At 39.3% G+C, this 13,293-nt stretch overlaps 1 protein-coding gene and 1 non-coding gene across 5 annotated transcripts in view; both read right to left on the reverse strand.

Moving 5' to 3' along the window:
- The window catches only part of Ckap5 (cytoskeleton associated protein 5), a 104,238-nt gene that overhangs the window by 9,799 nt on the left and 81,146 nt on the right, over window positions 1-13,293 (reverse strand). For all 4 annotated transcript variants that reach the window (XM_027422520.2, XM_027422521.2, XM_035446043.1 and 1 more), the window contains exons 28-35: window positions 11,941-12,066; window positions 11,465-11,614; window positions 10,980-11,183; window positions 10,662-10,797; window positions 9,748-9,941; window positions 6,330-6,502; window positions 4,750-4,923; window positions 4,402-4,522 (exon numbers count right to left, since the gene is read on the reverse strand). In XM_027422520.2, coding sequence (XP_027278321.1) covers window positions 4,402-4,522; window positions 4,750-4,923; window positions 6,330-6,502; window positions 9,748-9,941; window positions 10,662-10,797; window positions 10,980-11,183; window positions 11,465-11,614; window positions 11,941-12,066 — 1,278 coding nt within the window. The remainder of the gene's footprint in view (window positions 1-4,401; window positions 4,523-4,749; window positions 4,924-6,329; window positions 6,503-9,747; window positions 9,942-10,661; window positions 10,798-10,979; window positions 11,184-11,464; window positions 11,615-11,940; window positions 12,067-13,293) is intronic.
- LOC113832844 lies at window positions 10,319-10,429 on the reverse strand. The gene has a single exon (XR_003486643.1). It is a non-coding gene; the product is annotated as a small nucleolar RNA SNORD67 (small nucleolar RNA).

Below are 13,293 nucleotides of genomic sequence, written 5' to 3' on the forward strand. Positions count from 1 at the left end.
CTGAGGAAGCAAGAGGATTTTATATTTGAATTCAGTCTAGGACACAAAGCCATGTTCTAGGACATTCTGAGCTACAGAGTGAGAATCTGCCTTCAAACAAACAAAAACAAGACCCCAAAACAAGCGCACCTTATGGTCTTGGAGTTTGATCTGCAATATTGTCAAACAAAGTTTAAAAACAAAACAATATTAACAACAAAAAAAGGAAAGAAAGTAACAAGCAAAAGATCCCATTTACCAGATGAGGCTTAGAGAGCTCAGATTATTTACTCAGTCTAAACCTAAAGCTCAGTTTTCTCAAGCCCAGTGTTTTTCCTAGTTTAGTACACTGGTTGTGGTGATGGAAAACACTTATCTCTTATATACAAATATAAAAGTATCTTCCCAGGGCCTTGTGTATGTTAGGCATATAAAGCAGATTTTTATAATTGCATAAATCATGCTGAGACACACATACTATATGTTGGTCTTCAGTAAACATTTTTAGTAGGATTGCTGTGCTGTTTAACTCCAATGGAGCACCACTTACATACAATGCAAGGTGAATGATGCCTTCTGGTATTGGCCTTTCTTTCTTTCTTTTTTTTTTTTTTTAAAGATTTTATTTATTATGTATACAACATTCTGCTTCCATATATATCTGCACACCAGAAGAGGGCACCAGACCTCATAACGGATGGTTGTGAGCCATCATGTGGTTGCTGGGAATTGAACTCAGGACCTCTGGAAGAGCAGTCAGTGCTCTTAATGTCTGAGCCATCTCTCCAGTCCTGGCCTTACTTTCATTGATCTCTTCATGTATGCCTACTTCATAAACACATTCTTCAGTAGGGCAGTTTAATATTTCCATATCACCATAAAAAAATACTGCATTTTCAGGGAAGATTATTTTCCCTCTTTTATAAAAATTAACTATCATTAATAGGTGGACATACATCCTTACACATTTATATATAGTCTTATATTTTCTATAATTATTATGTAAATAATTATAGTGTAGTATATATAGAGGCTTGGGGGGCACATTTGCTATACAAAGGTTATATATATTTTTATGCAGCTAGCTTTCTTTTCCTTTTTTTTTGAGACAGGGCCTCACTATTTGATCTGGCTATCCTAGAACTCACTATGTAGACCATGTCCACATGCCTCTGTCATGGTGCTGGGATTAAAGGTGTTTGATACCACCCCTTGCCTTGCATCTAACTTTCCAAGTGGGAAAATTATGAAAATTTCTAAACTCAAAGGAACAAACAACTCTCTTTTTGAAAGCAGAACAAGAAGCTGGAGAGATATCTGGCCTCAGCAGTTAATAGCACTTGCTGTTCTTGCAAAGGACTGGAGTTTGGTTCCCACATTCCTATGGAACCTCAGAAATACCTCTAACTCCATTTCCAAGAAATCTAATGCCCTCTTCAGGATTCTGTAGGCACCAATCAGACATACACATATGCTCATGCATAAGTGCAGGCAAAACACTCATACACACACATAAAAAAGAAAAATACCTTAAAACTGTGGCACACACCTTTAATCCTTGCACTTTGGAGGCAGAGGCAGGTGGATCTCTGAGTTCAAGGTCAGCCTGGTCTACAGTTAAGTTCCAGGAGAGCCAGAGTAACACTGAGAAACCTCATCTCAAAAAAACAAAACAAAACCAAAAAAAAAAAAAACAAAAAACCAAGTGGTTCTCAACTTTCCTAATGCTGTAACCCTTTAATATAGTTCCCTATGTTGTGATGTTCCCCAACCATAAAATTATTTGCTACTTCATAACTGTAATTTTGCTGTTATATATTGGAATATAAATATCTAATATGCAATCCCTGTGGAGGATTGCAACCAGAAGCTGAGAAGTACTAAGATTAAAAAAAAAAAAAAAAAATCCAGTAGAAGAGCTTATAAGTTTACCAAAATGTTCAATCATTCCTTTACTGATGAAGTTCCAATGTTTCCAGTTTATACATTTATCTACTGTATATTACAATAAACAAATTAAAATCTTTGTGTATATATATCCTTATTTGTTTGTAATTTTATTCCTGGGTGAGACTGTCATTTCTTAGAGGATTCACACTGTTTGCGTTTGGTGGAGACTGAAATGAGGGCCTTGCACATGTCAAGCATGTACACTACCAATGAGCCACACTTTCACTCCATACAGTACTTTACAAATGCATTAAAATGCACCTGGCATGGCGGTACATGCATTTAATACCAGTATGCAGGGACAGAGGTATTTGGATCCGAGTTCAAGGTCCACATGGCTAGTTTCAGAACAGCCACAGACCCTGTCTGTCTCAAACAAAACTGCAGTAACAACTCATGTCTCAATTTCTTGTTTTGTTTTATAAAACAAGGTTTCTTTGTGTAACAGCACTGACTGTCCTTGAAGTCCCTCTGTAGACCAGATCTCTGCTTCCCAAGTGCCGGGATTAAAGGTGTACCAACCTTCAATTTTATCTTATCCTTTTTTTTTTTGCTTTTTGTTTTGTTTTTGTTGTTTTTTTTTTTTTTGAGACAGGGTCTCTCTACATGACTGTACTAGAATTCAAATATAGACCAGGCTGGCCTTCAGCTAAGAGATCTACTTGCCTCTGCCTCCTGAGTGCTGGGAAAGGCGTGCACCATCACCGCCCATCCTTTTTCCCCCCTTTTGATGAGACAGTCTCTTGTAGCCCAGGCTGGCTACAAATTTGCCAGGTAGTCAAGAACAGTGTTTAACTTCTGATCCTCTTGCCTCCACCTACGGAGTACTGGGACTACAGGCAATGGTCATTTTATGTAGAACAGAAAATTTATCTGTCTCACTTCCATTACTATGAGTCTCCAGCATTCTTTTTTTTTTTTTTAAATCCCCCCATCTCACCCTGAGACAGGGTTTCTCTGTATTGTTTTGGAGCCTGTCCTGGAACTTGCTCTGTAGAACAGGCTGGCCTCAAACTCACAGAGATCCACCTGCCTCTGCCTCCCCAGTGCTGGGATTAAAGGCGTGAGTCACCAACACCCGGCTTTTATTTCATGTATGCCTATGTGAGAGTGTTGGGTACCCTGGAACTGGAGTTATAGACAGTTGTAAGCTGCCATGTGGGACCTGAGAGTTGAACCCAGATTCTCTGGAAGAGCAGCCAGTGCTTTTAACCACTGAGCCATCTCTCCAGCCCCATCTCCAGCATTCTTATTACATTACAAAGTAGTTGGATTAGATCATTGTTCTCATAGGACCCATTTGGGTCCTATGAGAAGTAACTCTCATAAAAAGTCCTCTGACTTCTGCACATGTGCTATAACTGTCTCTCAGTTTCTCAAATTTTAGACTGTTGTGATTTGGAGTAGAAATACACTATAATTGGCTGGGCAATGGTGGTATATACCTTTAATCCCAGCACTAGGAAGGTAGAGGCAGGTAGATGTCTGTGAGTTCAAGACTAGAATGGTCTACAGCTCAAGCTCCAGGTTAGTCAGGGTAGAGCCCTGACTAACAGAGAGAGCCCTGTCTCAAAAAGCCAAATATAAAAAACAAACTAACAAATAAGAAATACATTTAATGTGTGTACTAGATAACTGGTATCTTTCTAATTCTGAATCATATAAACAGTATATTTTTAATGTCATTCACTAACACTTTGGTATACATACTGTTGAAATATGTAGAGCTCATTTTATTTTGCTATATATTTGTAGTTCCCGTCACATTTTTTTTTTTCCTTCAGGATACGGTTTCTCTGTGTAACAGTCCTGTCTATCCTGGGACATGATTTGTAGAAAGGGCAGGACTCACATTCAGAGATCTACCTGCTTCCGCCTTCCAAGTGTGGGATTAAAGGAATGTGCCACCACCACGGGCTCCCTTCTCTAATTGTAAGAAATGTCACTCCCATTTTCTTTGTAGTTTTTACTTAACCAGCCTGTATATAACCAATCTCCTAATTCTGCCTCCAGCCCTTTCCTTTTCTGGTTTTACCTCCTTACTCTGAGCTAACATAGTTCCCCACTCACACCCATTGTCACCACAGTGGATGCAAACCTAGCTCTTCCTTACCTACACCTTTAAAGCTGAACTGTTAGGTAGAGAAAATGATTTAAAAAATATATACAGCTTCTGAGGGTCTGAAGAAATGGCTCAGAATTAAGAGCATTAGTTACTTTTCTAGAGAACCTGGGTGTGATTCCCAGGACGCACATGGTAGCTTACTACTGTTTGTAACTCCAGTTCCAGGGGAATCTGATGCAAATGAAAACTAAGTGGCCCTGTGTCCTTAAAAAAAAAAAAAAATCAAGAAAATACTGAACACTGCCTGTATGGTTCAGCACTGTGACTCCACTAGTGTGCAATTCATTATTCTTATAAGTCTCGTCATCCATCAATGGAATCACTACTATGGGAAGTATTCCCATTACCTGTGTCAGAGCTTGGATACTTGTGTTGATGTCACCACTGGCTACTTGGGAGATAATGAAATTGATAGTGGATGCAGTATTACTGTGCATATCATCAAAATGTGGAGAAACAGCCCGGATCCTAGACAGCAGATCAAAAGGAAAAATTCAATTCGTATTACAAGACATTTCAATGAGTGGGAATTATGCAATTTCCTACAAGATCCAGATTTTAGTAAAAATGTCACTACCAGTCAGGTAGTAATCAATTCTAGGAAGTCTTAAGGGCATATGTCCACAGTGGGTTCTTTTCAGGGATGTGCCCTAATGGTCATCAGCTGTTTATATGTAAATGAAGGTCAAACTTACTTAGGTTCAGGAATAAGGACGGGTTCAAAAATGTCATCAAGTTTGTGCTGGACAAGTTCTGGCATTTCACATCGGACTGTACCATTGTCATTTTCAATCTCATCTAAATCCAGCTGGAATTCTCGGCGAACCATCTGCGATGCTTCTGGATGCCCACTCATGCTTCGAGCTTGGCTAAAGGAAGCAAAAAGAGGCTCCTGAACTAAGAGGGATTTCTTAACAAAGGATACTATTAGCACTGCTAGCAGCCTCAAAGCTTCAAGACAGATGTTCAACTTCTGGTTTCAGCCCCTCTTAAGGATTTAAGTTCTTGAGTGTAAGAAAGTGTCTGAAGTAACAACACTGGTTCAGGATTATCCTAAGAAAGCAGGTAACTTTAATTTGTGCTTACATTACTGGCTAAGTGTATTATCTCTAATTTGCTAAGACTGACAAACCTTGTACTTCTATTCCACTTAAGGAAGAAAATAGTTATGCAGATTCAAAACCCACTACTATGAGCCAAAGTATTAACAATAATGTAGACTGGGTGTTCCCTACCCTCTCCATGAAATTAACCAGTGTTTAAGTACTAATCATAAGCATCTTAAGCAGTTTTCAGTATATTTTATACTCTGAAAGATAGCCATTACTTTCGAAAGAAGTTACACTTAATAGGACAGGGTAAAGTTTTTTTGTTTTGTTTTGTTTTTCAGTTTTTCAAGACTGGGCTTCTCTGTGTAGCTTTGGAGTCTATCCTGGAACTTTCTGTAGACCAGGCTGGCCTCAAACTCACAGAAATCTGCCTGCCTCTGCCTCCCAAAGTCCTGAGATTAACGCATGCACTCTCACCACAGGGTCAGTATTGTAAAGTTATACAAAATTTCCAAATTCAAATTGGTTAAAAATATACTTGTAGCACAGCACAAAATAGTGCTGTCTTGTTTAGAAGGCAGTATTTTGAGTCCTTTAAGCCAATTCTGGGATGCATGCATCTTATTAAGCCTTATCTCAAGAACCTGAGCTAGGCATGGTGGTGCATGCCCTCTGGAAAGCATAGGCAGGTGGATTAATGTGATTTCTAGGCAAGCCTGGTCTATCAAGTGAGTTCTAAGACAGCCAGAACTACAAAGAGAGACCCTGTTTCAAAGAACCAAAATAACAATAACACAAAACAGGAACCTGAGCACAACCAAATATAAGGAAGACTTTCATGGGAGGCCTGATATTTATGGCCACCTTCTGTTGCCTTGTTGTAAAAGCTAGTCACTCTCCAGAGGGGATGAATCCATGTCAGAAGTTAGAAAGATATAAGAGCCCTGCTAATGAGAAATTAGCAGGCAGTACTTACATCCTATAAGTTCGATACATAATTCTGTCCACGGAAAAGCAGTGAAAGAAGGCACAAGACCATTTAGAAGTGGTTTTGAGACAAAGACAAAGACAATGAAGAATGAAAGATTAAACATTTGCTTATAAGACATTTAATCAGACACTCTGTCATGCATGACAATGACATAAACTCAAGATTATGTTACAGGACAAGCTCTGAGCACACAAAGCTAAGTCCATAGAGCAGACAACTAACTATATTCACATACTTAAGTTTGGAGGACATGTCTTCAGCTGGTCCCTTGCGTAGCACGTTGGCATTGGAGTTTATATTCTGTGTGCGCTGAGGTTTCTCTTCAGCCTGTTTCACTGGTACAGTAGAGGGTCTCTTTGCTGACCGCTTTATTCTCTCCTCAAGCATGCTCATGTCCTTCTCTGAAAGCTGTGAAAGTTCAAACTATTAGCACACCCACTTACTAAAACACAGTCCTAGTTGGAGGACTCCAGAATTATTCACTGCAAGCCTGGTATTCAAGAACAAGCTTTTAATCCCAGCATTGGCAGGCAGATCTCCCTGAGTTCAAGGCCAGCCCAGTTTTCACAGAGAGTTTCAGGACAGCCAAGGCTACATAGAGAAACCCTTCCTCCGAAAACCCAAAGGGGGGTTAACAGGAAGTACTGGATTGTTTTTGCTTGTCCCGTCGTCATCCTCCCTCCCCAAGACATGGCTACTCTGCGGTCCTGGGACTTGATCTGTACACAGGGCTGGCTTCAAACTCAAGAGATCCTGCCTGTCTCTGCCTGCCAAGTGCTGGGATGAAAGGACTGTGCCACGACAACAGGCTCCCTTCTCTAATTGTAAGAAATGTCACTTCCATTTTCTTTGTATTTGTTATTTAACCAGTCTATATATAACAAGTCTCCTATTTCTGTCTCCAGGCTTGGCTGTGACTCCTCACTCTGAATGCTACTTCTCAACTTCTTCACTTTGCTTGGGGTCCTAACACTTAGCAGGCTGGCCCTTTGCATAGACAGCTTCTTCACTATTCTTGGGAACTGAAGCTCAACTATGTGTCAATGTTCTTTTATGAACAGTTTCCTCATAATTCATTAAGATGGATTTAATCCCAAACCCAGCCAGGTCTTGCTTGTTTTTAAGACTTTTATTTATTTATTTATTTTGGGGGGCTGTTTCAAGACAGAGTTTGTTTGTGTAGCCTTGGCTGTCCTGGAACTCAGTCTAGAGACTAGGTTGTCCTTGAATTCACAGATATCTGCCTGCCTATGTCCCAAGTGCTGAGATTAAAGGCACATGCCACCAGCCACCATTCCCCGGCAGATTTTTATCTTTTTATATGTATAAGTGTCCCGCATACACCTATGAGTACCACATGTGTACCTGGTGTCCAGAGGCCAGATCTGGGCTTGGATCCTCTAGAATTGGAATTATAGCTGGGCACAGTGGTACACTTGGGAGGCAGAGGCAGGAGGGTTTCAGAGTATGAGGCCAGCTTGGTCTACAAAGCAAGTTCCAGGACAGTTAAGGCTAATAAACAAAGAAACCCTGTCTTGAAAACAAAAATCAAAAAGCAAAGCAAAGCAAAGCAAAGCAACAAAACAAAACTGAAGTTACATGATTGGGGGCCACCATTGGGTGCTGGAAACCAAACCAAGATCCTTTTCAAGAGTGCTGTGATTAAAGAGGTGAGCCACGACTGCCTGGCTTACTACTACATTATTCCTAAAAACTGTTTCTTTGCATTTATTTATTCATTTGGTATGTGTGTGCTTTGTGTGTATGCACTCACACAAGCACTACAGCACTTATATAAAGGTTATAGGAGAACTTGTTGGAGCTGAGTCTTCCCTTCCATTATGTTGGTTTCAGGGATCAAACTTATGTATTCAGGGTTTACCCCCTGAATTACCTTGCTAGCCTTCAAATCACTATATTATTAAGTGAACTATCATTAATATCTGCATAGTTATAATAACAACACATCAAAGAAAAGGACACAAAAGGAAATGTTAAAAATTATAACCAAAATGCTAAAAAGTTAGTGTAGTGATGGTTGCTCAGTTGGTAGTAAGCTTACTTAGCATTCACAAAGCCTTGGTTTGACATACAGAATCCTATAAAATTGAACATAGTGGCTCACTAGTAATTCTAGCACTCAGGACATAGAGGCAGAATCAGCAGTTCGAGGTCTTAGGCTAGGCATGGATAGCCTTTAATCCCAGCACTGTGGGTAGAAGGTGACAGAAGAGTTCTAGGTCAGGCTGGTCAAAATACTGAGCTCAAGGACTACCACACAGAGAGATCCTGTCACTAAAGAAATAAAAAATTTCAAGGTATTCATTGGCTATGTTGTAAGATTGAGACTGGCCAAACTATGGCTATGTTGTGAGTTTGAGACATCAAACTATCTTAAACAAACAAAAAACCATAAACAATTAATGAGGTTCCTTTGTTTTGTTGCTACCCAAAAAACTATCTGGGCTGGAGAGATGGCTCAAAGGTTAAGAGCACTGACAGCTCTTCCGGAGGTCCTGAATTCAATTCCCAGCAACCACATGGTAGCTAACAGTCATTTATAACGAGATCTGGTGCTCTCTTCTGGTATGCAGACATACATAGAGGCAAAATGTTGTATACATAATATAAATCTTTTTTAAAAACATTTTTTTATATTTATTTATTATGTACACAGCATCTGTCTGTATGCCCGCAGGCCAGAAGAGGGTACCAGATCTCATTATAGATGGTTGTGAGCCACCCTGTGGTTGCTGGGAATTGAACTCAGGTCCTCTGGAAGAACAGCCAATGCTCTTAACCGCTGGGACATCTCTCCAGCCCCCAATAAAGGTAAATCTTAAAACAAAACAGTCTATGGGCAAGACTTTTCACTTTTAATTATTTGTAAAACTTCTACCTGTTTTGTCCTTCACTGGTCATGGTATTTCATTAGCTAATGAAAAGACACTGATTTAAGTACAGTGTAAAATAGTGCTACTACAGAGTTACAAGAATAAAGACTGAGGTTAAGCCACAATAACAACTGATTCAAAGGAAGCAAGGAGTCAAGAGGTGAACTAATGTGCTTGGAAAGCAGCAGCATATGGCTGAAACTTGAGACCTTTCTTTTGGTTTTTTGAGACAGGGTTTCTCTGTGGCTTTGGAGGCTGTGCTGGAACTAGCTTTTGTAGACCAGGCTTGTCTCGAACTCATAGAGATACGCCTGCCTCTGACTCCCAAATGTTGGGATTAAAGGCGTTTGCCACCAATGCCAGGCATAACTTGAGACTCTTTATCCCTTAGCCAACATTGTTCCTAAGAGCAGACTTCTTAATTACAATCAAAGTGCAAAACAACAACAAAACCACAGACTGCCATACAGAATTTCAAACCCATGCTAGCTGAGACTTCTTGATTCAAAAACAGCTCTCATATATTAAACAAAGCCCTGTAAATCTAAAAAAAGAGATGATTTTCAGTTAAGCCCAGCAGAAATATCCAACATCAAATGAAAAGTACCCAAATATACCTGGATTCTAGGACATCTTGAGAGGCTAAGTTTACAACTGATGAAATTCAGGTAGAGTTGAGATGGAAGGAAACCTAACAACTAACAAATCTTGGAATACTTTTCACAGCATACTGACAAGGAACATAGAAATGCCACTCACATTTCCAATCAGTTTGAAGACTTGATCTCCATGTACATTGTACACCGTTACGATGGTGTTAAGGGCAGCATTCCGTACAGCATTGTCTCGGTCTCCTATGTGAATAGCTATCTCCTTTAAGGCTTTTCCTGGTGTTGGCTGACAAACATTCATACCATAAGACTCAACTAGGCAACCTAGCTCTTCCAGGCATTCTACAGAGGAAAAAAGTAGATTAATGAGACCTAAGAATGTTTGGTAAAGTGGCTTCTACAAACTGTTCTTGGAGACACACGAAGTGCTAAAATCTATTTTTTTGTTTGTTTGTTTGTTTTTTGTTTTTTCCTAGACAGGGTTTCTCTGTATTGCTTTGGAGGTTTTCCTGGCACTTGCTCTGTAGACCAGGCTGGCCTCGAACTCAAAGAGATGCACCTGCCTCTACCTCCCGAGTGCTGGGATTAAAGGCGTGTGCCACCAATGCCCAGCTGAAGTGCTAAAATCTTATTCTGGCCTTTTCTAGATTTTTTTCCCTTTTACACTGTCATATACCAGTGAAACAATGGTGTTGTAAGTGTTTATAACAGTGTATGCCTGTGAGTCAGATGGCCCCTGTGCACCTGATTTTGTCACCAGGGTGGTACTGAGTGGTGCCTGTATCACCTGATACTTTGGCTCCACCAGTGTGCAACTCATCACTCTCACAGTTTGAGTAGGAAAGTTGGAATCAATGACACAGACAATGAAGAAATTTTATTGCTCATTTATGAATGACTGTTGAGACTCACTTATGCAAAGACTTGTACCTTAACTTTAATTTTGGGGACTAGAGATATAAAGTCCAGTGTAAGGTACTTGTCTAGCAAGTATGAGGCTCTGAGCACAGCCCTCAGCAACTCTAGAAAGACAGCTGGACAGACAGAGATACTTTGCTTCACCTGCTCTCTGCTTAGAGTTTTTGGATTTGGTTCCTTCCATGATGAAGGGGAACATCTTGCTGGCTGGGTAGACAAGGCACATCCGGTTCAGGATGGCACGGACATCTTTACGAATGACATCCTTTGGTTCTCCAACCTGGTCAACAAAAAATGATAACCTTTCTGAGTGTGATGGTTATTTCATGCATTACTGTATTTTGAAAGGGTCTTGAAGGTGAATTGAAAGGAAGCACCACCATACCATAAATGAGAGAATAAAAGTGTAAAAACTAAAGTTAGCTCAGAACTCAAGAAGTCTCCAGGGTAAGAACACATTACCTTGAGGATGAGATAGGGGATAAAGGAAGATGCTTCGTTCTCAGTGAGATGATATTCTTCCTCACTCAGCAGAGTAAAGAGCAATTTTAAATATTCCAGTGCTTTCATTAGAACGCTTGTATTGGTGTCGAAAAACCGGAGGGTAAGCCATTTTAAGATAAGATCCAGGCAACCAATGACACCTTCTTTTTCACTCTCCAAGTGCTTAAGATAAAAATAAAAACCCCACAGTTAATTTTGTATGCAAATTTAAATTCTATTAGAGCCATATTTCTTAAATTGTTCTGGTGCCCCAAAGAAAATCTAAGATTTTTAGAGCTTTAATAGGACCCCCCAAATACAACATCATTTATTTTATCAAATGAGACAGCTCTACAGAAAACACTGTACATCCTTCCTCAAGGTTTTCAAACTTGACCATTTCACAGTACTCCATATTTCCATATTCCCAAGACATATAGATATTTATCTATTTGAAGACTTACATCAACCATGACAGCCAGGGCTTTATTATGATGCTGGAAGTCTGAGTGAAACATTTCATCTTGTAACCACTTAGCCACACAGCTAGACATTTGAGTCTTCAGCTGTTCAATGTATTCATCACGTGGAGTAGTAAAATTCCACTTTAGCACCTGAGGGGAAAAACAGGAAGGCAGTGAATAGTTCAACTGATACAAAGTTGAGATAGTCACCTGGCACAGCTAGCTGAAGGACCCAACTAATTTGATGCTTTTTTGCTCTTTAGCCTGTTTTTGTTTTTCTTCTTTCTTTCTTTCATCCTTTTTTTTTTTTTTTTTGAGACAGGGTCTTGCCATTTAGTAGTGACTGACCTGGCACTGAATACAGAGAGCAGGCTGGCCATGGATTCACAGTAATTTTCCTGTCTTAGCAGGCTAAGTCCTTGATTAACAAGATAAAAACAAGCAAAAATTCCCAAAGATTCTTATTACTTCCTTACCTTTAATCCTTTCTCATCTCTCATCCTTTGCTCCTTTCCATTTGGAACAACAATAAAAATAGGGCCAGATTTGTCATCATCTTCCTTTAAGGTGGCTTTGCTTGGCACTTTCTTCCCTTGTGCACTCTACAACCAGAGTTAAGGGAATATCGATTAGGTAGACCACTTCTGATGAACATATGCTGTTGCATTACAGGAGAGAACATTACAGGAGCCAGAAAACTCACTCTACAATATATTCCAACATGAAAGAAAATGATGAGTCATGAATCTTTCACGTAATATGCTTTTGAATGAGACAAAGTCCTACCATGTAGACCAGGCTAGTCTTTAACCTGCAATCCTCCCACCTCAGCTCTAGACTCTGAATACATATGTATACTATAAATGTTGTAAATTATGTGAGTCTTTGTTAGTTATTGAGTTAGAATGATACTTATATATATATTTGGAAAAATTGCTATTAACTCCAATTAGTCTGGGTCTCAGACAATTTTTAGTTTTCTTCCTTGAAATCTTCAATACCTTTAGATCTTTGTTTTGGTTTTTCAAGAGAGGGTTTCTCTGTATAACCCTAGCTCTGTAGACTAGGCTGGTCTCAAACTCAGGGATCTGCCTGTCTCAGCCTTCTGAGTGCTGGGCTTAAAGGCATGTACCACCACCTCCTGTCTCTTCAAGGCTATTTATATATTTATATATTTCATACTAATGTCATTTGAATGAATAGCACTTGTACAGCTCATATCACTTAGTTGAGAAAGTTCTATTTTTCTCTATGTATCTTTCTTTAGTGTAGCTCTACTACAGTGCTGTAACTAAAGTACTAAATCGTTTTCTAAACAAAATTGCTGTATATATTTTATTTATTTATTTGGATTTTCGAGGAGACAGGGTTTCTCTGTATTGCTTTAAAGGTTGTCCTGGAACTTGCTCTGTAGACAAGGCTGGCCTCAAACTCACAGAGATCCACTTGCCTATGCCTCCCGAGTGCTGGGATTAAAGATGTGCATCACCAACACCCAGCACTGTATATATTTTAAATACTTAATTTTCAAATATAATAGGACTAAAATATTTTTATCAAATGGAAGAAAAATGGTGAATAGTGCATATGCTTAATGTAAAATCTGAATCTTATTATTGAAATTATTATAAATGTAGCAAAAGTTAATTTTTCTAGTTTCCCAGAATTTCATTTTAAATACCTTTTTGCTAAAAAAAAATCATTTATGTAAAAGTGCTTTGTAAGCTTTTAAAAAAAATTCAGCAGACTCTGGGGCTGGAAAGATGGCTCAGCAGTTAAGAGCATTAAATACTCTTCCAGATAATCCAGGTTCAATTCCCAGCACCCAA

Source organism: Cricetulus griseus, chromosome 6 (genome assembly GCF_003668045.3).
Source record: "Cricetulus griseus strain 17A/GY chromosome 6, alternate assembly CriGri-PICRH-1.0, whole genome shotgun sequence".
In the NCBI taxonomy this organism is placed as follows: Eukaryota; Metazoa; Chordata; class Mammalia; order Rodentia; family Cricetidae; genus Cricetulus; species Cricetulus griseus.